We start from the raw sequence: 25972 nt of genomic DNA, 5'->3' as shown, positions 1-25972 counted from the left end.
CCATATAGGGCTAATTGATGAGGAGGCAAAAGAGCAAGTTCACACCTTTCCTTACCTCAGGGAACTTTTCTCTGTGACTGGATCTGGGATCCCTCAACATCAAAGGAAGGCACAAGTGAATGCACTGTTAATTTTTTTTAAAAAAATCATAACTATGCAGCTTTCTTAGATTGAATGATTAAATACAAAATATCAACATTACCATTATTCACTTATATTAAGCTGAACTTTGGGATTTAATTTATATTGCTACTAGAACAAGTCCGATCACATCATCTGAGAAGTATCTTGAGGGTAGTGGACAAAAGGAGTTCAGCTAATAACATCTAGTCCAACCCCCTGCTCAGGCAGGAAACTGTATATCAGTGGTAGCGAACCTATGGCACACATGCCAGAGATGGGACGTCACACGTGTCATCACCCCAGCCCTGCTTCCCCCTGCGGCTCCCTCCTCACCAGCAGCCTCCCCCCATGAGGAGAGTCGCTTCTGGGCATGGCCTGTATGGAGCCGTGCAGCCATGGACATGGCAGCCAGGCAGCAGGGACAAGACTCTGCCCTTGCACCCAGTCGCACACAATTGATACTGCAGGGCATAGGCAGAGGGCATGGCCGCCATGGCGCTGCAGGGCCACCTGCAGCCCATGGAGGTGTTAGGTGGCACTGCGGGCAGGTGGGGTGGGAGGAGGGAATTTTGGGGGCATTTTGTGTCTAAAAGTTTCGCAATCACTGCCGTATACCATTTCAGGCAAATGGCTGTCCAATCTCTTCTTAAAAACATCCAGTGTTGGAGCATACACCACTTCTGGAGGCAGGTTGTTCCACTGGTTAATTGTTCTAACTGTCAGGAAATTTCTCCTTAGATCTAGTTTGCTTCTATCTTTGGCTAGTTTCCATCTGTTGCTTCTTGTCCTGCCTTCAGGGGCTTTAGAGAATAGCTTGACTCCCTCTTCTTTGTGGCAGCCCATGAGATATTGGAACACTGCTCTCATGTAACTCCTCGTCCTTCTCTTCATTAAACTAATGAACGTCCCCAAATGCTATTAGAACAAACAAATTTCATTTAAAACATTCCTGATTTTATATTAGGAAATGTCATCTCCCTGACTTTTTTGCCACTCAAGAAAAACCTAAAAAAATGCTGCACAACGAATCCAAGATAGTCAAAATAGAGAAAAGTAGGGCCATCTTCAGTATGGTTTATTTTATTTATTTATTTATTTTATTTAATTTCTATACCGCCCTTCTCCTGAAGGACTCAGGGCGGTGTACAGGGCAATAAAAATACAACATACAAAAATAAAAAATGAGATTAAATTAATCTAGCCCTAACAATAATAATTTAAAATTAAAAATTAAAAATACCCCAACCCATCAGACCAGGCCGGCTTGTTCAAATAAGTAAGTTTTCAGATCACGGCAGTAAGAGCGAAGGTCGGGAGCCATCCGGAGCTCAACCGGTAATTGATTCCAAAGGGCTGGTGCACCCACAGAGAATGCTCTCCCCCTGGGGGCCACCAGCTGACACTCTCTGACCAACGGCACCCTGAGGAGGCCCTCTCTGTGGGAGCGCACAGGACGAAGGGAAGTTGACACCGGCAGCAGGTGCTCCCGTAAGTAATCCAGACCCATGCCATTTAGGGCCTTATAGGTAATCACCAGCACCTTGAATCTCAGTATGGTTGACATACTGAAAGGCGTCAGCTGCTACAAATGTACTTTCCAAGTATTAAGTTAAATCTTCCAAACTCCTTACAATGAATATACTTGTATTTGTGGAGCTCCAGAAATAGAAGATATAATACATCTATTATTTTAAATGTCAATTATTTTAAAAAATAGGGAGATAAATATCTTGAATTGCACTTAAGTCTGTTGGGATCCTAATATTTTAAAAAATGTATTTTCACTGTGCTCAGAATTCAAAACTTAGATATAAAAAAGCCCTTTTTGGAAGGAAATTGTGGTCTGATTGTGATAAATTCTAGGGTTATAAAGAAATACTATTTTCATTCTTTATGCTTATTTTATTGTAGTTATTTTTCTAAATTCTGCTTTTACATGGAATCTTGCTAATGTTCTGTGTTTTATATTCTGTATCTTTATATGGCCTAATGACTAATCAGACCAGTGTTGTAATTGCTTCAGAGGCTCTGAGTGATAAAAGTCAGTTCCCGTTTTTCCATCTGATGCTCCCCAAAGAAGGATTCCAGTACTCAGCAATTGTCCAAATTCTCCTCCATTTTGGATGGACCCTGATTGGTCTCTTTGCTCCAGACACAGAGAACGGAGAGAATTTCATGAGGACTTTTACTCCTGTGCTTGTCAAGAATAGAATTTGTGTTGTTATCTCACAACAATTGTCAATGACTGGACATACCCCATTTCTCAGGGATGCCCTCTCTAAGTGGAGACAAGTCAACGTCTTTGTTCACTTCATAGAATTTGATTCCTATATGGACAGAATTCAAATCTTCCATTCAGTGCTTGAAGGTTTGCCAGGACCCATTGAAGGGAAAGTCTGGATCTTGACAGTGGTTGCAGCATTGTCCATTTTAATGGATAGGCATCTCAAGCACGTCCATAGTATTTGGAGCTTTCCCTTTCAGTTGAAAAATAGTTGGAAAAATGATAATATCTATAAATCACCCTTGTCCGTGGAACCTGAATTTCAAGCTGAGTATTTTCACTGTTCTGTTTCAAAACACACCTTTTCTGTCAAGGGCCGGAGACAATGCAGCCAGAAAGCACCAGTGGAGACTGAAGAGAAAGACAATAGGTTGACGATCGAAAATGATATTTATTTCTACAGTGTCATTAAGATTCTGGCCCACGCCTTAAGCGCTGCATTCAAAGCTCAGAGGAGAAGGAAGAAGGGAGAAGAAAGGTTGGGGGCTCCAGGGCTGCAGCCGTGGAAGGTATGGGGTCCCAATAAGGATCCATCAAACAAAATTCCTTTTCAGGGTCTTTTGTGCTCTCTGGGCTTGGTGGTTTAAGATCTTAAGCTTCTGTACAACATCTCCTACTTATCAGAAGAGTGCTGCATCCCCCCATCAACAACCAAGACCTTTTATATATTTGCAAAAAAGTTCCCAGACTTTTCTGATTTTAAGCTCCTGTAAACTAGGACAAGAAACAATGGCTGGAAACTGACCAAAGAGAGAAGCAACCTGGAATTAAGGAGAAACTTCCTAACAGTGAGGACAATTAACCAGTGGAAAAGCTTGCCTTGAGAAATTGTGGGCACTGCATTACTGGAGTTTTTGAAGAAGAGACTAGACAGTCACTTGTCTGAGATGGGATAGGTTCTCCTGCTTGAGCAGGGGGCTGGACTAGAAGACCCCCAATGTCCCTTCCAGCTCTATTCTATTCTATTCTATTCTATTCTATTCTATTCTATTCTATTCTATTCTATTCTATTCTATTCTATTCTATTCTATTCTATTCTATTCTATTCTATTCTATTCTATTCCAACATGGCTCCTCTGCTTGATGTCTTTCCTCACATTTTAAAGCAGCTCATTTGATCTCTTCCTCCCCTTCTTTGTCCTTGACTAAAGCTGATGAAAAGTGTCTTCTCCAAGTGTGTGGTGCCTGCAAGTGGATTTGGTATCAGTAGCTAAGTCCTTGCTGATTGGACCCTCTTTGATTTTAAACTGCCAGAGGCTGCTGGGAAAAGCTACAAAACTGTGAGTTAAGGAGAAGTGGGTGGAGGGGCACAGTAGCTAAGTCCTTGCTGATTGGACCCTCTTTGCTTTTAAACTGCCAGAGGCTGCTGGGAAAAGCTACAAAACTGTGAGTTAAGGAGAAGTGGGTGGAGGGGCACAGTAGCTAAGTCCTTGCTGATTGGATCCTCTTTGCTTTTAAACTGCCAGAGGCTGCTGGGAAAAGCTACAAAACTGTGAGTTAAGGAGAAGTGGGTGGAGGGGCACAATAGCAGCCCGCACGGCTAACGGCGCGTGAATCATATAAGAAAATCAAAAATAGTGGTGGTATATTCAGGGCAAGTGCATCTGAGATTCCTTTCATTTCAGCATTTCCGGCTTAGTTCAGTGCAACACTTGTTTTGCAGCTGTCTTTTGCAGCACTCTTTTCAAACTGGGAAACTGTCCCATATGTACACAAATTACTAGTCTACAAGGACAGATTATTCATCTAGGGTCTGTAATCTGCGCTCTTCAGGCAGAAATTAGGTGTTCAGTTCAGCCCTCCTACTCTACTGAGCCTCCACACTATCAGCCCCCTCTACCACAAAGATCCTGCAGGAGAAGGGCAGTGTGGACAACTGTGGGATCTGGCAGGGTGAGAGCTGTGAACCATAAACCTAAAGCTTTAGCTGTGTCCCTGCATAACAGATACAGTGCCCTTGCTGACCTTAACAGGGACATTAAGGAAACAGGTCAAGGTAATTGTGATAACTCAAATAAGCAGGGGACCATGGTCCGAGATGAACTTGTTTCTGACAGGGAGAAGTGCGAATCAGGTATTACACATCAGTCATGCAAGAAAAGAAAGCTACCAAAAAAAAGAAGCCACCTTCTGGTTGGTGACTCAGTTATAAGGGATGTTAATTTAGGAAAGGATACAGAGGTTTCAAAAGAGGTCAGGTGTCTTCCAGGTGTTACTGCCAGTAGGGATAAGAAGCATATTTTCAAAATAGTCAACAATGCCAGCAAAGACTGTGATGTGGATGCCATTGTACATCTTGGCACTAACGATCTGTCCCAAAACGTTGTACTCTCTGTGCAGAATGATTTCCAGAGCTTGGGGCAGGAACTCAGCAGAATAGGCTATAAGCTCAGTTTTTCAGAGGTTTTACCAGTGTATAAGGAGCAAAATGGAAAAGGCCAGCGTATAGCAGAATTTAATATGTGGCTAAAGGAGTGGTGTAAAGGAGAAGGCTTTGGTTATATTAGTCACGATGTCTGTAGCTGGTCCAATGAAAAAATGTACAAAAGAGATGGTCTGCATCCATCCAAGAAAGGGACTGAGTTACTTGGCAATAAATTCACAGCTTTTCTGAAGGAGTATTTAAACTAAACAACGGGGACAGTGAGTTAATTGATACAGAACATCACTGTCCCTGGCAATCTAGGAAAATAGGGGAAGCCAGGCACCACACAAGTTATGTAGCAAGTAAACACAGGGTCAGTCATAAAGGACTCAAATGTCTGTGCACCAATACGCAGAGTATGAACAGTAAGCAGGGTGAACTAGAAATTCAGGTAAATGAGGGTGGATATGATATTGTTGCCATTACAGAAACATGGTGGGACGAAACCCACAAATGGAACACACAGCTAGAGGGACTTAAATTATTTAAAAGAAATAGACTAAACAAAAGAGGATTTGGAGTTGCTCTCTATATATGAAATAACTTTATCTCTACAGAAATAGAGCACAACAATGACGAAAACTGTAAACCTTAATGTATTTAAGGGGGAAAATGACATTGCCATAGGTGTATACTATAGGCCGCCCAACCAAGCAGAGGAAATAGATGAACTTTTTGCTAGTCAGTTAACTAAGGTATGTAGGAAGCACATCACAATAGTAATGGGGGACTTTAATTACCCTGATATCAACTGGGAGACAAATTCTGCACCAAGTGGAAGATCTAACAGATTCCTGACAAACCTAGCAGACAACTTTCTCTCCCAAAAAGTAGAGAAGGGAACTAGGAGATTAGCCATATTGGATTTAATTCTCACTAACAGAGATGAAATGATAGAAAGTGTCAAAGCCACAGGAATCTTGGGGGGAAGTGATCATGCAATATTGGAATTTAACATTATGGAAGCACAAGCAATAGAACACAGCCAAACTAGAGTCTTGGACTTTAAAAGAGCTAATTTCAATAAACTTAGAGAGACCTTGGGAAGAATTCCATGGATGAGAATCCTAAAGGGGAAAACAATTCAAGAAGCTTGGGAAATTTTGAAAAGTGAGATAATAAAGGCCCAGTCCAGCACAATACCAACAAAGAAGAAAAATAACAGCTTTCAAAAGAAACCAGCATGGCTGCATAAAGAAATCTCTGATAAACTGAAACATAAAAAGGAGAAGTATAAGAAGTGGAAAGAGGGGCACATAACTAAAGCAAGAAAATGGTAAGTGAGCACTGTCCAGCCTAGACGAGTTCAAATCACCAGGACCAGATGGATTACACCCCAAGGTTCTCAAGGAACTGGCAGACGTGATCTCAGAGCCACTGAACTATGTTTTTCAAAGATCCTGGAGCACTGGGGAACTACCAGAGGACTGGAAGAGAGCTGATGTAGTTCCCATCTTCAACAAAGGGAAAAAAATAGATCCAGGAAACTACAGGCCTATCAGCCTGACCTCAATACCTGGGAAGATTCTGGAAAAGATAATCAAACAACAAATCAGCGAACACCTTGATGTGAACAAAGTTATCACTAAAAGCCAACATGGGTTTGTCAAAAACAGATCATGCCAGACAAACCTTATTGCATTCTTTGACCAAGTGACAAAACTAGTGGACCAGAGGAATGCTGTACATATAATTTACTTGGACTTCAGTAAGGCATTTGATAAAGTAGATCACAACCTACTACTTGATAAGATAGAAAAATGTGGGTTAGATAGCATCACCACCAGATGGATTCGTAGCTGGCTGACAGGCCGTACTCAGCGTGTGGTCCTCAATGGAACTGCATCTACATGGAAGGAAGTGTGTAGTGGGGTGCCCCAGGGCTCTGTTCTGGGAATAATAATAATAATAATAATAATAATAATAATAATAATAATAATAATAATAATAATAATAATAATAATAATAATAATAATAATAATAATAGGTTGGAAGGGACCTTGGAGGTCATCTAGTCCAACCCCCTGCTCAGGCAGGAAACCTTATACCATTTCAGGCAAATGGCTGTCCAGTCTCTTCTTAAAAACCTCCAGTGTTGGAGCATTCACCACTTCTGGAGGCAGGTTGTTCCACTGGTTAATTGTTCTAACTGTCAGGAAGTTTCTCCTTAGTTCTAGGTTGCTTCTCTCCTTGACTAGTTTCCATCTGTTGCTTCCTGTCCTGCTTTCAGGTGTTTCGGAGAATAGCTTGACTCCCTCTTCTTTGTGGTAACCCCTGAGATATTGGAACACTGCTATCATGTCCCCCCTCACTCTTCTCTTCGTTAAACTACACATACCCAATTCCAGCAACCGTTCCCTATATGCTTTAGCCTCCAGTCCCCCAATCATCTTTGTTGCTCTTCTCTGTACCCTTTCTAGAGTCTTGACATCTTTTTTATATCGTGGTGACCAAAACTGGATGCAGTATTCCAGGTGTGGCCTTACCAAAGCATTGTAAAGTGGTATTAGTACTTCACTTGATCTTGATTCTATCCCTCTGTTAATGCAGCCTAGCACTGTGTTGGCTTTTTTGGCAGCTGCAGCACACTGCTGACTCATATTTAAGTGATTGTCTTATAGGACTGCGAGATCCCTCTCACAGTTACTACTATTGAGCAAGGTACCACCTATACTATACCTGTGCATTTGATTTTTCCTGCCTAAATGTAGAACCTTACTTTTTTCACCGTTGAATTTCATTTTGTTTTGCTCTTCAACATCTTCATCAACGATTTGGATGAGGGTATAGATGGGGAACTCAGCAAATTTGCAGATGACACCAAGCTGGCAGGAATAGCCAATACTCCAGAAGATAGTCTTAAGATACAGGAGGATCTGGACAGACTCGAACACTGGGCACTATCTTACAAAATGAAATTATCACCCTTAAAGGACTCTCATCTGCCCAACGACTGACTAAATTGTTCCTGAAACATATCTACCGACTGCATGGCGCCCCTAAGTGAATAATTTCAGATAGGGGAGTGCAGTTCACAGTGAAATTTTGGAGGCATTTCCTTAAATTGATTGGATCATTTCAAGGCTTATCATCTGCTTTTCATCCAGCTACCAATGGGGCTGCAGAATCCGCTAACAAAATGGTGGAGCAATATCTCAAATGCTATGTTTCCTACCAACAGACAAACTGGACTGACCTCCTTCCTTTCGCTGAGGTGGCTTACAATAATTCTGTTCACAGCAGCACGGGCTACATGCCTTTCAGGACTGTTAGTTGTTTGCCTCTGTGTTCTATTGGGTCATCTCTGGTTCTGTGCAAGATCTCATCTCTGATTGACTTCTTTACAAATCTAATATGTACTTCCTTGGGTAGGTTGTTTCTTCTCATGTAGCTTTTGTGGATTCTGTATATTTCATCAATCTCATTTGCCATTTCTTCTTTCCCAGTCCCTAAGGCCCTCGCTAACAAGTCCGTCATCATTTTTGGGAGGTCCTCCCCCTTCTCTTCTTTCACATTTTGAAAACATAGATAATGGTCTGCTTTCTCAGTTCAACCAAGATAATGGTTTTTTTTCTAATTCTTTGTTTGCTTGTGAGAGTTTTTCATTCATTTCTACTCTTCTTTCCTCCTTATTCATTCTGTCTTTCTAATAATTTTGGTTCATTTTTCAGTATTTGTTGTTGGAAACATTCAAATTTTCTTTCCATTGCTCCCATCGTCTCTTTGAGTTCTCCAGTATCATTCCTTATTTCAGATCCTCATGGTTTCTCAGCATAACCTCTTTCATGGATTGTAGCATTGATTGTAGGTCTTTACATGAACCTGGCCTCTCCCATGGCATCATCTCTTCTATGGATCTTTGCCCTGCTGGGCTTAATTCTGCCGAGTAGACTTGGGTTATCTGCCTTCTTCCAGTCCCAACTCTTGTTAGGTTTGGGATGCTTGTCATCTTTCGAAATGACATCAACCAACCCTCCCACTTATACACAATCTTTGTCTTTCCCTCCACCTGGAGAATTTATTATTCTTCCAAAGTTATAGTCACTAGTACCTTATATCTTAACAATAATATATTTTGTTGCTAACACAATATAAAATCTCTTACGTTAACATTTATTATATACAATAATTAATATTAATCAATTTCAAGTGTTTATATTCCACTACAGTCCTAATTTAACTATATAGTAACATGTAACAATGATATAACCATTAAGTTACCTAAATATTGTAACAAGTATTCAGTTCATTAGCAATATAGACCAGGTTTTACAGTCAGTCTCTTGGCAGTTATAGATATTATTGTATTCAACAAGAAGACAAGTAAATAAATTTTCTCAACCTCCTTGGACATTTAACCTTTTCTTCCTAGTTAGCCTCCTCCAATTCAATCATACAATGGGTTATGTTCAATTAATTCTTATTGGTCTGAGCTCTCAATTCAGTTACAGATTATCCCTTTTGTTTTAGAAAAACCTTAAGGCAATTACTTCACTTCTTAACTTATGAGTGTCACTTTCCCTCATATAATGCTAATTGATTGTCAGTTCTTGTTCAAAATGTCTGCTCTCTCTGCTCAGTCAGCACTGTCACTCTTCAATTTTTTTAGCTTCTTCTTCTTGGCTTTGTTGCAGGAGCCAGAAACAGAAACCACCCTTGTTCATTAATCCTTATAGCTTGTGGGTCTATTGCTTTAAGGCAAAGTCTCTTTTTCCCCCTGTCTCCTTGTTGCCGCTATCTGACAGGGGAGATGATTTTCCCCTTTTGCTCTGGGGCTTCCCTTCTTTTCTTCTCTTCTTTGAAATTCTCTGGAATGATTTCACGATCCAGAACAGTTACGAAGGTTCACTGAGTACTCACTCTGCCAGGTTAGTTGAATCATTGTCCTGCTGATTCACCGCTGTTTCTATCCAGCTGACAGCTATCATTTCTTCAGGGCCACCATAATGGGCTATCTCATTCACCAGGCTGACTTCTCCGAGGCTTTCCTGCTTTTGGTAGTTTGGACCACCGTCCAGAACCGTTCAGCTGGGCACCTCCATTTCCAATCTCCCTCCAAGAGATCTAGGGCTTTAAAAAACTCACTGGGAACAGAGAAGTGGCTGTGAAATCGGCACGCTCATTCAGAGCAGCTGGCTCCCTATGTTTCCTACCAATAGACAAATTGGATTGACCACCTCCCTTTCGCCAACGTGGCTTACAATAACTTTGTTCACAGCAGCACCGGCTACACGCCTTTCAGAGTAGCCAACAGAAAAGAATTCAGCCCAATGCCTGGCTACACTCAATTGCCCTCCACTTCCTGGACACATGATCAATGGGTGAGGGGGTGGGAGGAGGTTTGCAGAAATATGAAAACAGCATTAAAAAAGACTTCTGAGACTTATAAAAAAAGGCTGATAAAAAGAGGATTCCCCAAAGAACATTCCAAGCTGGGGGAAAAGTTTATCTGTCAACTAAATATTTACATCTCAAATTACCCAGCAAGAAATTAGGACCAAAATTCTTGGGGCCTTTCCCCATCATAAGGATCATCAACCCCATCACAGTAGAATTAAAACTCCCTAGGAGTTTAGGGAAAGTTCACCCTGTGTTCCATTGCAGCCATCTGAAACCTTTTCGAGGCTCCACCTTAAGACCTCCCCCTAAGAGGGCACCCAGACCCCTCATAATAGTGGGTCAGACCCATTATGAAGTGAAACATATTCTTGACTCTAGAATTTTTAAGGGAAAATTGTGGTACCTAGTACAATGGAAGGGATACCCATTGTCTGAAGCTACTTGGGTGAAATCGAGCGAGGTGAAGGCTGACCGACTCATCAAAAAGTTTCATGGAAAAAAAACCAACAAACCAAGAGATAATCCCTGGTATATGCTTTTGTTTACATTAAAGGAGCTGTCCTTTTTTCTAAGGGGGGGCGGATGTCAATGCTGCAAACATTGGATGTTTTTGCACTGACAATATAAGAGGCAGCCTTTTGCTTTAACTGTTTGGCTTTGAATCACAAAAGCGAGGGAGAGATATTTTGAGAAGATAAGAAATAGTGGGCTTTAGAAGGGAAGTGAAACTTTGTGTGTTAAACTAATTGGTGAATGTGATTCATGACATGTAATTAAGGGAGGCAATTTTGTATGATATGATGTGTAAAGGGGAGGAGAATTCAGATTCTGGCATCCATCCATAAGTGCCGTTCTTTGTTCTCATTATTATAGACTGTTAGATAAAACAATGCCTGAATGTTGTTTGAACTGTCTCATTAATCGGAACGATGACAGCAGAACTCTTGAAACTGGCATCGTTTCAAAAAGAACTTTTATTGAGAGTCAGAGAGAGCAAGAGAAGGCAGGCAGAATCTGAACTTCCTGGGTGAAATTGTTAGACTAAACCCCATTGTTCAAAGCCCCTCCCAACTGCCCACTCCATAGGAGCCAATCCAGATGTGCAAAGAGTTTGTGAGAACTCAGACGGAAACTGTGGTAAGATGTTCCCAAGCATGGACTTCCGGTGGCTCCGCGGCGACGGAGACAGCCTTCCCGGGCTGCCCGCGGCTCAGCTGAGTGTTTTTTCGCCCGAAACAGCGCCGATCAGCTGTTTGGGTGAATTTGAAGCCCCCTCCTCGGGAGAAGAGGAGGGGGTGAGGCCCCAGGTAGGGGTAGAGTTCTCCGGGGCCGCCTGAGCTTGGAGCTTGGGCGGCTGAAGGATTGAACTCCCCCGAAGCCTGGGTTGCTCCCAGCTAGCCAGCGTCTCTGCTCCGGATTTCTTGGAGCAGAGCCAGGCCGTCTGCGACCACCCCTGCCTGAAGAAAGGACTATGGATTAAAAGGAGCAGGCAGAGCGGTACAAGAGGAAAAGGTGAAGAGGATTATTTTATTTTACTCTCGAGCTTGGCGGACTTTTTAAACTTTAAGTGAAAGTGCGTCACAATTGAAAGTTAAAGATGGCGACTAAACCTCCCCCTAAAACTCTTCGGAGTGCTGGATCTTCTCCGGTGCAACAATCATCGTTACAGGCGCTGCATCCTCCTGATGTATTGACACCGAAGGATTTACGAGATGCGCTGGATAAACATGCCCAGGTACTTTTGGAATCAATTAACCAATCAATGGGTGATAAATTTGCACAGATGGAGGAGAAATTGGAGAAACTGGAGGAGAGATTAGAAGAGAGGATGGAACAGAAGTGCAGCGTGATGAAGGTAGACATTTTGTCTTCAGTGCATAAAGTGGCGGAATGTGTGGAGGATTTAGATGAAAAAGTGGATGATTTGACCCAAAAGAATGCAATATTAGAAGTAAAAGTACGGGAGAATGAAAATTTAAGAGACAAAATGGAAAGGGAGTTAAGCCTTGCCCAATATTATCAGATGCAGTTTGCTGTTAGAATCAGAGGTTTAAAGGAGAATATTAAGGAAGATTTAAAGCAGCTGGTTTCTGAGGCTCTCGAAGTGGTATTGAACCAGCCAGCATCTGAAATAAGAGCAGCTATGGATAAAGTGTTCCGTGTGAATTCATGGATTGCCAGACAGAGAAAGTTGCCTAGAGACGTGGTGGTTTACTTTGCAAAAAGAGAAATCAGAGATGAAGTTATACAAGCTGCCTATGATGCTAAAGTTGTGATTGCTGATCAAGAAGTTTTGGTTTTAAAAGAAATCCCTCCAAAGATTTTAAGGAGAAGGAAGGACTTTACATTTCTTGTGCAAGAGCTCAAGCAACGAGATATAAGGTTCAGATGGGAGATTCCAGACGGGCTGATGGTGATGCATGAAGGTAAAAGGTATCGGCTGATTACTGTGAAGCAAGCGCGTGATTTCTACAATAATGTTTTAAAAGCAACCCCATCAACACTTCTGGAAGCTGCAAAGGGATCTGGAGAAGGAGAACATCAAGAGGATGAAACAGAGGATAATGGTGCTGGAGGAGATCAAGCTATAACTTCTTTGGACGATCCTAGAGAGCAAAGGGTAACGCGTGCTGCTTTAAAACGAGCAAAGAAAATAAAAGAACAAGACCAGCAAAAGTCTTCAGAATTTTCACAACGTACTCATAGCCAAGCAGTGGGAGGAGCACGGCCTAAAGAAGATAGTCCTATCAAAGCTGTGCTCCAAGAGCTTTGGGAGGATATGCATGGCAACTAAATTCTTAACCTGGAATGTTAATGGACTAAATTCACCACAGAAGAGGAAGAAAGTTTTTCAATATTTAAAACAATTTAAGATAGATGTTATATGTTTGCAAGAAACGCATATTAGAGTTTTGGATCAAAAGTATTTATCGAACTCGAGGTTGGGCAAGCAATTTGTTGCTTCTGCAGAGAATAAGAAAAATGGAGTGGTAGTTTATGTTAAAAGTGCCTTAACAGCAGACTTAATTGAAGCAGACAAGCATGGAAGATATGTTATGATTGAGCTGCTGGTAGAAGGTAAAAAGACGCTTTTAGTTGGATTATATGCACCTAATCAACAACAAGCTGACTTTTTTAGTTTACTACACACAAAGCTTACCCAGTTGGATTATAAATCTTTTATTTTTATGGGGGACTGGAATGGAGTTTTGGATGTACAGCTGGACAAGGCTGGAGTTTTCAAGCGCATTCCAAGTCATGCTAGATTGCCTAAATCTTTTTTTGAAATGAAGGATGACCTGGAATTGCGAGATATTTGGCGTGAGAGACATTTGCAGGAGAAGGATTATACTTTTTATTCTGATAGACATCAATCTTTTTCGAGGATTGATTTTATTTTGCTGACTAATGATTTCTTTTTGAGGACCAAAAAGGTGAAGATTTGTGCAAGAACTATCTCTGATCACAGTCCAGTTTGGTTAGAGATTGATAAGGAGAAAAGAGATAGGCGCTCGTGGCGCGTAAATGAGAATCTGTTTAGAAATCAGAGAAATGTGGAAGAATGCAAACAGCGGATGAAGGATTTTTTTGAGACTAACATGAATAAGGGTACCTCTATGGATATGGTTTGGGATGCTAGCAAGGCCTATATGAGAGGGGTGTTGATATATATGAATAATAAACATAGACGTGCAGTGGAAACTAGAAGGAAAGAACTGGAGAATGAAATAAAGGAAAAAGAAAAGGCTTTGATTTTGAACTCAGAGGATGTGAAGACCAAGGAGGCTATTAGACTGTTAAGAGGACAATTTGATAAATTAATGGCTGATCAAGTGGCGACCAATCTGCGGTTTGCTAGGCATAATACTTTTTGCAACGCTAATAAACCAGGCAGATGGTTAGCTTATAGATTGAGGAAAAAACAAAGGGCTTCTAATATAGATAAGATTGAGTATAAAGGAAGGGTTGTGTTCCAACAGAATCTTATTAAGGATGCTTTTGTGGATTTCTATTCGAAATTATATGCTAAAGAGGAAATTAATGAAAAAGATATTGATATATATTTGGAGAATGCTAGCATCCCGGTTCTTACGCAAGTACAAAAAGAGGGGATTAATCAACTGATTACAGAAGAAGAAATTTTCACAGCAATTAAGGAATTGAAGGTGGATAAAGCACCAGGTACGGATGGCTTGACTGCGGCCTATTACAAAAATTTACAATTAGAGATGATAAAACCGTTAAAGGAACTGTTCCAGACAATCCAGAGGGGGGGAAAGGTGCCACCGTCTTGGAGAACAGCTTTTATTTCTTTGATTCCGAAGGAAGACCAAGATGCTACTCAAGTTAAAAACTATAGACCGATATCGCTTTTAAATACAGATTACAAGATATTTGCTAAGGTTTTGGCTAATAGACTGATGAGGGTTCTGCAACAGGTGATTCATGGGGATCAAACGGGGTTTATTAGTGGTAGGCAAATGAAAAATAATGTGAGGCATATAGTTGATGTGTTAGAGTTTTTGGAAAGGAACAACCAGATCGCTGCGGCGCTAATTTTTTTAGATGCTGAAAAAGCTTTTGATCAATTGAATTGGAAATTTTTGTTGAAAGTTTTAGATAAAATGGATTTTGGGGAAATTTTTTTACAACCGATTAGGGCATTATATCAAAAACAAACTGCCCGAATTATAGTTAATAATAGCTTGACAGAAGCATGTAATATTGAGAAGGGCACAAGGCAAGGGTGTCCGTTATCGCCCTTGTTATTTGTGTTAACATTAGAGATATTATTGGTTAAAATTCGGAATTCGGGAAAAATTAAGGGGATACAAATTGGAGATCAGGACTACAGATTGAGAGCATTCGCAGACGATCTGGTTGTTACAGTGACCCAGCCAGAGAACTCTGTTGTGGACCTGATGGAGATAATAATACAATATGGGAAGGTTTCTGGATTTAAAGTTAATACACAGAAAACCAAAATTTTGGCCAGAAATATGACAGTTTCGCAAAAGGCTCTCTTAGAAGGATTAACTGGATTTGAGATTGTTAAAAGGGTTAAATATTTGGGGGGTGATTTTGTCGCCCTCTAATACAAAGCTATATAAGAATAATTATGAAAAACTATGGGGGAAAATTCAAAAAGAATTGGAGAGTTGGGAAAAATTGCAATTGTCTTTGTTGGGACGGATTGCAGCAGTAAAAATGAATGTCCTGCCTAAATTTTTATTTTTATTTCAAATGATACCGATTCTTAAGAAAGATTCTAATTTGGAGGAATGGCAGCGAGGTATCAATAAATTTGTGTGGGCAGGGAAAAAGCCACGAGTTAAACTTAAGATTATGCAGGATACTCGTGAGAGAGGTGGCCTTAAATTGCCTAATTTTAAATTATATTATGAAGCTGCTGCATTAGCAGGAATAAGTGATTGGATTAATTTGACGCAAGGGAGGTTATTAAATCTTGAGGGCCATGATTTGTTGTTTGGCTGGCATGCATATTTGTTGTATGATAAGAAGGTAGACAACGTGTTTAGGGTGCATATTTTAAGACAGGCATTGCTGAGAGTTTGGAAGAAGTATAGACATAAGTTAAGTTGTAAGATACCATTGTGGGCAATTCCAAAACACGCAATAGAAAATATACATGCTGGCTTCAAACATGATGTGACCACGTACAAGGAGATCCTTAGCTTGGAAAGGAATGTTTGGTGTTTGAAATCATATAGCCTCTTGCGAGAAGAGAAGGTGGTTCAAAATTGGTTTCAATATACTCAGTTACGGGCCAGGTGGAAAGAAGACCAGAAAAATGGATTTACAATGACTGATGAAAATTTGATAAAGCAAATTAGAAATCAGGGACCAGCACATATCAAACGGATATATCTTGCATTGATAGAGATTGACTCAGAAACAGAGCTTGTTAAGGATTGTATGATAAAATGGGCCCAAAACATCCAGGAAGTTATCACAATGGACACCTGGGAAAAGATTTGGGTGAGGAACGTAAAATTTACTCAAGCTCAAAATCTAAGGGAGAACTTTTACAAAATGTTTTATAGATGGCATTTAGATCCTAAAAAGCTTGCAAGTATGTATCCGAATTATCAGCCTAAATGTTGGAGGTGCGGAGATGAAGATGCAACATATTTTCACATATGGTGGACATGTAAGAAGGTTAAGGCTTTTTGGATAAAAGTCTGGTGGAATATGCAGAAGATTTTTAAACAGAGGATAAAGTTTTGTCCGCAACTTTTTTTGTTGGGAATAATTGCAGACGCTACAGTTGTGGACACCAAGTTGATGTTGAACTTAATTACGGCAGCAAGACTTTTGATAGGCCAATATTGGAAGAAAGAGGAACTGCCGACTATAGAAGAGTGGACTTTAAAGGTTTCCGACCTGGCAGAGATGGCGAAGATTTCGGCCTATTTGAAAGATCACTCGCAAGAACGCTATATTATGGAATGGAGAAAATGGATTGAGTTTATCCAGAACAAGTATAGGGTTAAGAAATTTTATGTAGCATTTGAATAAGTCTTCTTTCGTTTTTTTTTTCTCTTTTCTTATTTTAGTTTCTTTTTATATATATTCAATATTATTAAGGCTTGTTTTATCCTATATAAGCTAGAGAGTGTTGGATTTTAGAGTTTATAGTTGTTAGTATATGATTGTTTATGATTGCTTTTTTATATATATACCTTGTATTTAGCTTTGGGAAGTCGGGGGGGGAGGGGGGGAGGGGGGGGAGGTAGGGGGGGAGGAGGGAGGGGGAAGGGGGGTTTTTTAAAGGAAAATTGTACCTTAAAACTTTTCAATAAAAAAAAAGATGTTCCCAAGCATCTCTTCCTTGGTGAGGTGAGACAGATGACCTCGGGCAGCAGAACTGACTCAACAAATCAAAGCTAAACACATCACAGGAGAGCTCCAAAGGTCCCCCCTCCCATCAGGATGGCAGCATCCTGACAGGGATCTATAGGGACCTGAGAGAAGCTGGGCATTTTTAAAGGAGACCAAAATAACTTTGTCCAAATGTTATTATAATTTTTGCATCACAAAATCATGAATTATTTACTTCCTTTATTAATGAAAATACAGCAGAAACAATGACCAAAGTCTAATTGTTTTTCATAACTCCCCAAATTTATCAGTAATATTAATATTTATTGAGTACAATTTTTGAGACAGTTGTATGCACTTAATTATCTCATAGCATCCAGCACTCAATTAACTAGATCCCCATTCATCACATCATGAAGCATTTTGTTAATCCTTTGCTAAAAACAAGTTATACCACCAGCATTCATACAATCTGTTAAGGAAGAATAATGATACGTGTGAATGAGTTCGGAAGACCAGAGAAAGAGATACAGGGAAGGATCAGATAAGATGGTTTGGTTGGGGGGGGCAACCCACAGCTGCGTAGCAGGCAGAGAAAGAAACTCAGAAAAAGTCCTTCCTAAATTTTTTGACTGTCAAAGGAGAAGGTGAAAGATTTGTACTTTCACACTGCAACATTTTGCTAATATAGCCTTATAATTAAGAATAATTACTTCATCTTGTTTTTTTCTCTCTCCTATACCTGAATGAAGATAAGCCTTGCAACTTTCTTCTTAACAAATTCTTGCTTTCTCATAATCACCCAATTGTTTGCAAGGAGTTTATGAATGCTCTAGTTATTTGTGTATTTTGTTTACTTGAAAGGTGACGTTTGCTAGATTGTTATATATGATTGACAATTTTTGTCGATTACATTTTGTCAATATACATTTTATCAGTATACTACATGATTTAGAAATATTGCTGAATGTTTGTACTTCAGTTTTGAAGATAATGGTAAAACTTATTCTCCCAACTCACAATATTTGTAAGTTCAACAACCATAGAAGAAAGATCCAAATGTAAAAAGTGATAAGAGATAAGAAAACAAGATTTCTGCTATTAAATTCCTGGATGTTTCCATTCCAGTTCCATCCATTTCTAAAGAAGAGGGAATTGTACAATCTTTCCCTGATGAAAGTCTACTTGGATCAGAATGGAGACGTAGGAGCAGACCTGATGATCTTTAGTTTGATGGTTCTCCCCAAGAAGAATCCGATCGACAGGGTAATGGGGAGATTTGAAAGACAAAAACTTATAATCAGCCGATATGCTTTTTCACAGCTAAGGTGGCTCAACAAGGTAGGGAAAATATTGGTGTCTTTCCTCCCTCCTTTTTCCAAAGCTGTTTCAAGTGGGTCAAACCAAGTAAAAAAAAAACTGGGTAACCTTCACTGTGAATAGAATGTCTGCAGTAAAACCTCTATAATTTTCTTAGGCAGATAAGCATGCTTTATTTCTATTGACCAAGGTTTCTCTTCTGATGCTGTCATGCTGAACCCTGTTGTCAGCTGATCCAAAAGGAGAAATGGGGTGATTATTATTTAGGACACAAAACATTGCCATTTAGTGTCCCTTTGGCAGTTTAGTATCACCCTAAAACTGGTGAGACAGGCCCTCATATGCTGGAGATTTTGGTGTTAATAGCTTCAGGTTCACTGGTTTTTTGCCTTCAAATATGAAAGATTCAAGGCAATTCCGTTGACCAGTCCCTGAGTTCTGATTTGGACTGAATCCAATGAAATGTAATCAAGACTGGATGGAGGTCCTGTTGGTCCAATTCTTAAAGTTTCATCTTGCCTTGATTGGAGTCAGGGGTCTTCCAAAATTGCAGGCTCATAGTCTGGGATGTTTTTAATCAGCTGAGAACATGCCTCTCTTTAACCCCACTGGGATAGTGGAATTTAGGAAGGAGGTCCAAGACTTTCAGTTCACATGAAATAATAATGACTGGTCTGATGTGAGTCATTTATGGATTGAGCTCACAATATAAATCAATATAAATAATCAATATAAATTGATTAAATTTATTTGCTGCCCATCTCACCAGGATAATGGCTTAGAAACTGAAGTATTGAAGCATTGTTTTGGTGCAAAATAAATCTTGATATCAATAATAATAAGGGGCAGTTTCAGGGGGAATATTACTTAGATTTGAGAATTGGCTTGTAAGAGTGCACTTCATCTGAAAATCCCTTGAATGCAACTGTTTATCTTGATTGTTAGCTAATTTAGGACACACTGAGATTCTACAAATCAAACTAATAATAAATATGAGTGTGTATTTCCCTGTCAGATTGTGTCACATAATTGTGTTCTCTCAACAGAAAGGACCTTGTGTTGGTTACATTGTGTTGCAAATCCCTTTCACACATAAGACTCACAGTCATGACCCATGTGGTGCACCAAAATATCCCTAACTCACCCTTCTTGTGGAACACATTCACATGACCTCACCTCTATCTCACCTCACTATAGTTTTAGAAACTAGTCAGCCGGTTTTAGTTTTAGTTCACCAGCATGGCAGCCGTATAAAGTGAACAAATCTGAACAATATCTTTAAGATTGACAGCCCTTCTCTGTAAGGAAATTAACCTTTTTATCTTAACTGGGAGATAATTTTGGACTGCTTTCAAAGGGAAACAGCTTTGCAATGTTTTATGTACTCCATAATAAACCTTTCTAGATCCTACTGGTCAAAAGTTTCTTTCTTCCTCACAGTTTTATTTTAGTTTAATAATTCCAAAGAAATGAAAAATTAATATATATTTTACAATAAAGTTCACTTTAAAATTTAGTATTTGTGGATATTTTAAAATAAAGCATGTATGAAGATTGGAGGAATGCATATTAATTCCACTATGAGGAGAAAAACTCTGGTTATCACTCAATGCTTAAATCTTTTCTCAATTTCATCCCTTCAGACTTTGTTAAGTAGAAACCTACTTTATTGTAATCTGATAAATCAGAAGACAAAGGGAGGAACTGAAGCATCTTCCTGCAATTGTATTTCCTGCAACCATTTGAAAGTGGTCAGAGATTTAATATTTGCCTATTTGAAGCCCAGAGACGACTTGGCTGATGTTCAGGTCTACCTCCATCTTACATGGATGGTGAGTCCTAACATATTTTCTTTGGCATTTCTTCTTTTTCTCTTTAGTCTTTGCCTCAGTCGAAATGTGTGGAAAAATGCCATCCTGGATTTGTCAAGAAGGCTCGAGAAGGAGAGCCAGTTTGCTGCTACAACTGCATTCCTTGTCCAGAGGGGACCATCTCCACTCAGGAAGGTGGGTGACACCATAGGGAAACTTTGATCGATATGCATGTTAAAGACACATGTATGTTTGATTGTTTAGTTCTTAATTTTCATGGTGTCCAATTTCTTCCCCAATGGGAAGGATAAAAAAAAAATCTTGAATAATGAGGTAGGAAGAAGGATGCTGTGGATTGAGTAGGAAATGTCTCATTATTTCCCAGTTTGGATGTTTTCATCCATATTTATCTTTCTTAGAAATGTGTGTATTCTTTGTAACCTGAGGAATGATTTTAGATCAATGGGTTTTGCTTACTTAAACCAACTTTATCATTTATTTAATAATTTAATCTTTATTAAGATCATATACGTTGAAATATCTAATTGGGAGGAACAATAGAGGGAGAGATGTCGGGTTAAAGGAACAAAACCAAACAGAGGATCAGCATAAAGTCATCAAGTAGATATTTCCTTTCCACCTTTTCTTATGTTTCCAATTTTCTTTCTTTTTAAATAGTGGGATATAACACCAAAAAAATAATAATAAAAGGAATATAATCGTGGTCCTGAAAGAAAAAAAGTCTAACATTAAAATGAACAGAAAGGAGGGGGAAACAGAGAATTAATAAAAGACTAATCTACTAAACATCCTTTGATACCAATGTTAAATTCATTTTCTGTTTAAAATTGTTGCCAAATCTAGAGAGGATGGAAACATATCACTTTATCATCTCATTTTTATGGGGTAAAAAGATTTTACAGATAATAGTCAGTTCCTGTTCTTGAATTCATTTATGATTTAATCTTCCTTAAAATGTCTTTTGAAATTTATTTATCAAACAACCTATATGGCTATTTCACACAAAGTGACTGTTGGTGGCTTACAATTTAACTGAAAATTAAATATTTAAAAATGAGAAATAAATGCTAGGAAAGCAATAGATTATATATAAACTTCAGCAAGGCATTCAGCAAAATAGAGCATAACCTACTTCTTAGAAAGCTAAAAAAAAAACCAAGGATAGACAGCATCACCATCAGATGGATTTTTAACTGTCTTAGAAATCACACACAAAGAGTAATGACGTGAGGTACTAATACCACTCTGTAAAGCTTTAGTAAGACCACACTTAGAATGCTGCAACCAATTTTGGTTTCCACACTATAAAAAGATGTTGAGACTGGAAAAAGTTCAGAGAAGAACAACAACGATGAGCAACAACCCCCTGAGCAGGGGGTTGGACTAGATGACCTCCAAGGTCCCTTCCAACTACTACTTCTTCCTCCTCCTCCTCCTCCTCCTCCTCCTCCTCCTCCTCTTCTTCTTCTTCTTCTTCTTCTTCTTCTTCTTCTTCTTCTTCTTCTTCTTCTTCTTCTTCTTCTTCTTCTTCTTCTTCTTCTTCTTCTTCTTCTTCTTCTTCTTCTTCTTCTTCTTCTTCTTCTTCTTCTTCTTCTTCTTTATAAAGCCCGGGAGGAGACATGAGGCTGGTTCCAGGCAGTAATAACTGCTTCCTTGAAGGAGGGTATCTTCCCCGCAGCCTTGAAGGAGGCGGTGGTGAGACCCCTCCTCAAAAAGCCTGCCCTGGACCCGGCTGTTTTAAATAACTATCATCCGGTCTCCAACCTTTGCTTTTTGGCAAAGGTTGTTGAGAGTGTGGTGGCGCATCAGCTTCCTCTGTTCCTGGAGGCAACTGATTATCTGGACCTGTACCAATCGGGCTTCAGGCCCGGGCACAGCACGGAGACGGCATTGGTCGCACTGGTGAATGATCTCTGGTGGGCTCGGGACAGGGGTTGTCCTAGTCCTATTAGACCTCGTACCGGCTTTTGATACCATCGACCATGGTATCCTACTGCGGCGTCTCAGGGGATTGGGAGTGGGAGGCACCATTCTACGGTGGTTCTCCTCCTATCTCCTGGGCCGCTCACAGTCGGTGTTGATGGGAGGGCAGAGATCCGCCCAGAGGCCTCTCGTTTGTGGAGTCCCTCAGGGGTCGGTTCTCTCTCCCCTCCTGTTCAAAATCTATATGAAGCCGCTGGGTGAGATCATTTGGGGTTTCGGGGTGGGGTATCATCAGTATGCTGATGATACCCAACTTATTTTCTCCACCCCGAACCAACCCAGTGATGCCCTCGCCGTGATGTCCCGTTGCCTGGAGGCGGTCCAGGTCTGGATGAGGAGAAACAGGCTTCGTCTCAATCCTGCCAAGACTGAGTGGCTGTGCATATCGGCATCTCGGGTTAACCAGACTATTCCATCTTTAACGATGGGGGGGTGAGGTGTTACCCCCCGTTGATAGGGCTCGCAACTTGGGCGTCCTCCTGGATTCACAGCTCAATTTTGAAGAGCACATAGGAGCCGTGGCCAGGGGGGCTTTTGCCCAGGTTCTCCTGGTGCACCAGTTGCGACCCTACCTGGACTGAGATGCTCTACGCACAGTCACTCATGCGCTCGTGACCTCCCGTTTAGACTACTGCAACGCACTCTACATGGGGCTGCCCTTGAGGACCACTCGGAGGCTTCAGCTGGTGCAGAATGCGGCCGTGTGAGTTGTGATTGGGTTTTCCCGACACTCCCATGTAACACCTCTACTCCGTGAGCTGCATTGGCTTCTGGTTGCCCTCCGGGTGAGATTCAAGGTGCTGGTGATGACCTATAAAGCCCTTAATGGCTTGGGTCCGGGATATCTGAGGGAACACCTGCTGCCGGCATCAAGTTCCCTTCGTCCAGTGCGCTCCCACAGGGAGGGCCTTCTCAGGGTGCCGCCGGTTAAAGATTGCCGGCGGGTAACACCCAGGGGGAGGGCCTTCTCTGTGGGTGAGCCTGCCCTCTGGAACCAGCTGCCTGCGGAGCTTAAGACCTCCCCCGACCTTTGTTCATTTCACCAGGACCTGAAGACCTGGCTCTTCGAGCTTTCTGGCACAGGCTGAGAGTTTTTAATTGGGGTTTTCTATATTTTTTCAGGGATTAAATCTAATTCTTTTAATTGTTTTTAATTTTTGTATCAATGTTTTAAGTACCCTGTAAACTGCCCTGAGTCCTTCGGGAAAGGGTGGTATATAAATTCAATAAAAAAATAAATAAAATAAAAATAGTAGGTTGTGATCTACTTCATCAAATGCCTTACTGAAGTCCAAGTAAATTATATCTACAGCATTTCTCTGGTGCACTAATTTTGTCACTGGGCCAAATAATGTAATAAGATTTGTCTGGTATGATATTAGCCAAAGTTTTCTTGAAATTTGGAACACTATAAAAGAAATATTACTTTATTTTTTCAGATGCTGACAAATGCACCAAGTGCCCAGATGATCAATATCCAACTGAGAATCGAATCCAGTGTATCCCCAAAAGAATAACTTTCTTGTCCTATGAAGAAAATCTTAGCATCATCCTCGTCTCTTTTGCCCTACTCTTCTTCCTAACAACAGGCCTTGTTTTAATCATATTCCTTAAATACCTAGAAACTCCCATTGTCAAAGCCAACAACCGGGATCTCTCCTACATCCTTCTGGTATCCCTCCTATTTTGTTTTTTGTCTGCCTTTCTCTTCATTGGCCAACCAAGAAAAGCCACCTGTCTTCTCCGACAAACAATGTTCAGCATTGTCTTCTCAATAGCCGTGTCTTCTGTGTTAGCCAAAACAATCACAGTAGTGCTGGCATTCCTAGCCTCAAAACCAGGCAATAAAGTGAGAAGATGGTTGGGGAAGAGCTTGGCCAACTTCATCATCCTTTCTTGTTCTGCTGTCCAAATTTTCATTTGTGTCATGTGGTTGGGAGTTTCTCCCCCATTTCCTGACTCTGATCTTCACTCCCAGCCTGAAGAGATTATCCTTCAATGCAACGAAGGCTCTGTCACCATGTTTTATGTTGTTCTTGGCTACATGGCCTTCCTTGCTGCCATTTGCTTCACTGTGGCTTTCCTGGCCAGGAACTTGCCTGGAGCTTTCAATGAAGCCAAGCTGATCACCTTCAGCATGCTGGTCTTCTGCAGTGTCTGGATTTCCTTCCTCCCCACTTACCTGAGCACTAAAGGAAAATACATGGTGGCCGTGCAGGTCTTCTCCATCTTGGCCTCCGGTGCTGGACTGTTGGGCTGCATCTTCTTCCCCAAGTGCTACATTATCCTCCTGAGACCAGATCTAAACACTAAGGAACATCTAATGGCAAAAGCAGGGGAATGATAGTGAAATTGTTTCTTAGGCTAGTAACATCTAATTATTCATTATTATAAGTTATGTATTCTTCCTTGGGATTTGCTTGACAACCTATGTGTCATAGTTCCAACTAATGAAACAGTTCAAAGAATCTTCAGGCATTGTTTATTCTGAAAAGTCTATAATAATGTAAACCAAGCTTTGGCATGGCATGGATGGATGCCAAGGTCTGAATTACACTCCCTTCAGCACCTGATATCTGGCCCAGTTCCCTCCTCCAAATTAGCTGTCATAAATCACATTCTCCAATCAGTTTGAAGGACAAAGCTTCCCTTCCTTTCTGTAATGTGCCATTTCTTATCTTATTAAAAACAACCGGGGTAAATTTCTCCTTCCCCCAGCTTCATCTAATTCTGAAAGCAAAACAATTTAAATAACAGGCTGCCTCTTATATTGTCAAAGCAAAAACATCCAATGTTTTCAGCATTGACATCCACCCCCCTTACAAAAAGGATAGCTCCTGTAATGTAAACAAAACATATGTCAGGGATTATCTCTTGGTTTGTTGGGGTTTTTTCCATGAAACCTTTTGATGAGTCAGTCGGCCTTCACATCACATGATTTCATCCAAGTAGCTTTCGACAGCAAATACCCCTTCCATTGTACTAGGTACTGGAATTTCCTTTTTAAAGATTCTAGAGTCAAGAATGCCTTTCACCTCAAAGTTTGTCTGACCCACTACTATGAGGGGCCTGGGTGCCTTCTTAGGGGGAGGTCTTAAGGTGGAGTCCTGAAAAGGTTTTAGCTGGCTGCAATGGAAGTCCGGGTGCACTCTCCCTAAAAGCCTAAGGAGTTTTAATTCTACTGTGACGGGGTTGGTGATCCTTACAATGGGGAAAAGCCCCAAGAATTTCAGTCCTAATTTCTTGCTGGGTAATTTGAGCCATAAATATTTAGCCAACAGATAAACCTTTTCCCCAACTTGGAATGTTCTTTGGGGAGCCCTCTTTTTATCAGCCTGGTTTTTATAGGTTTTGTAAGTTTTTTTTAACGCCGTTTTCATGTTTCCCCAAACTTCTTCCCACCCCCTCACCCACTGATCAAGTGTCTGGAAAGTGGAGGGCACCTAAGGGTATTCAGGTATTGGGCTGAACTCTTTTCCTGTGGCTACTCTGAAAGGCGTGTAGCCAGTGCTGCTGTGAACAGAGTTATTGTGAGCCACCTTGGCGAAAGGGTTGAAGTCAGTCCAATTTGTCTGTTGGTAGGAAACATAGCATCTGAGATATTTCTCCACCATTTTGTTAGCGGATTCTGCAGTCCCATTGGTAGCCAGATGAAAAGCAGTTGATAAGCCTTGAGATGATCAAATTAATTTAAGAAACCTCCTCCACAATTTTGCTGTGAACTACAGTCCTCTATCCAAAATTATTCGCTTAGAGGTGCCATGCAGCCGGTAGATATGTTTCAAGAACAATTTAGTCAGTTGTTGGGCAGATGGGAGTCCT

The 25972-nt window shown here is 40.6% G+C and overlaps 1 protein-coding gene across 1 annotated transcript; it reads left to right on the top strand.

The window, feature by feature from the left end:
- Positions 1-615: 615 nt before the first annotated feature.
- LOC308663075 (vomeronasal type-2 receptor 26-like) lies at positions 616-24494 on the top strand (the record flags this gene model as incomplete). Its single annotated transcript, XM_081319220.1, has 7 exons — positions 616-671; positions 9467-9530; positions 9992-10153; positions 11259-11309; positions 18144-18281; positions 20215-20341; positions 23590-24494. The coding sequence occupies 7 exons, from the start codon at positions 616-618 to the stop codon at positions 24492-24494; spliced, it is 1503 nt and encodes a 500-aa protein (XP_081175346.1).
- Between the last annotated feature and the right edge of the window lie 1478 nt (positions 24495-25972).

The sequence above is a fragment of the Vipera berus genome (assembly GCF_964194415.1).
Source record: "Vipera berus genome assembly, chromosome: 2".
NCBI classification, from domain to species: Eukaryota; Metazoa; Chordata; class Lepidosauria; order Squamata; family Viperidae; genus Vipera; species Vipera berus.
This window is presented reverse-complemented; position numbering and strand designations above follow the sequence as displayed.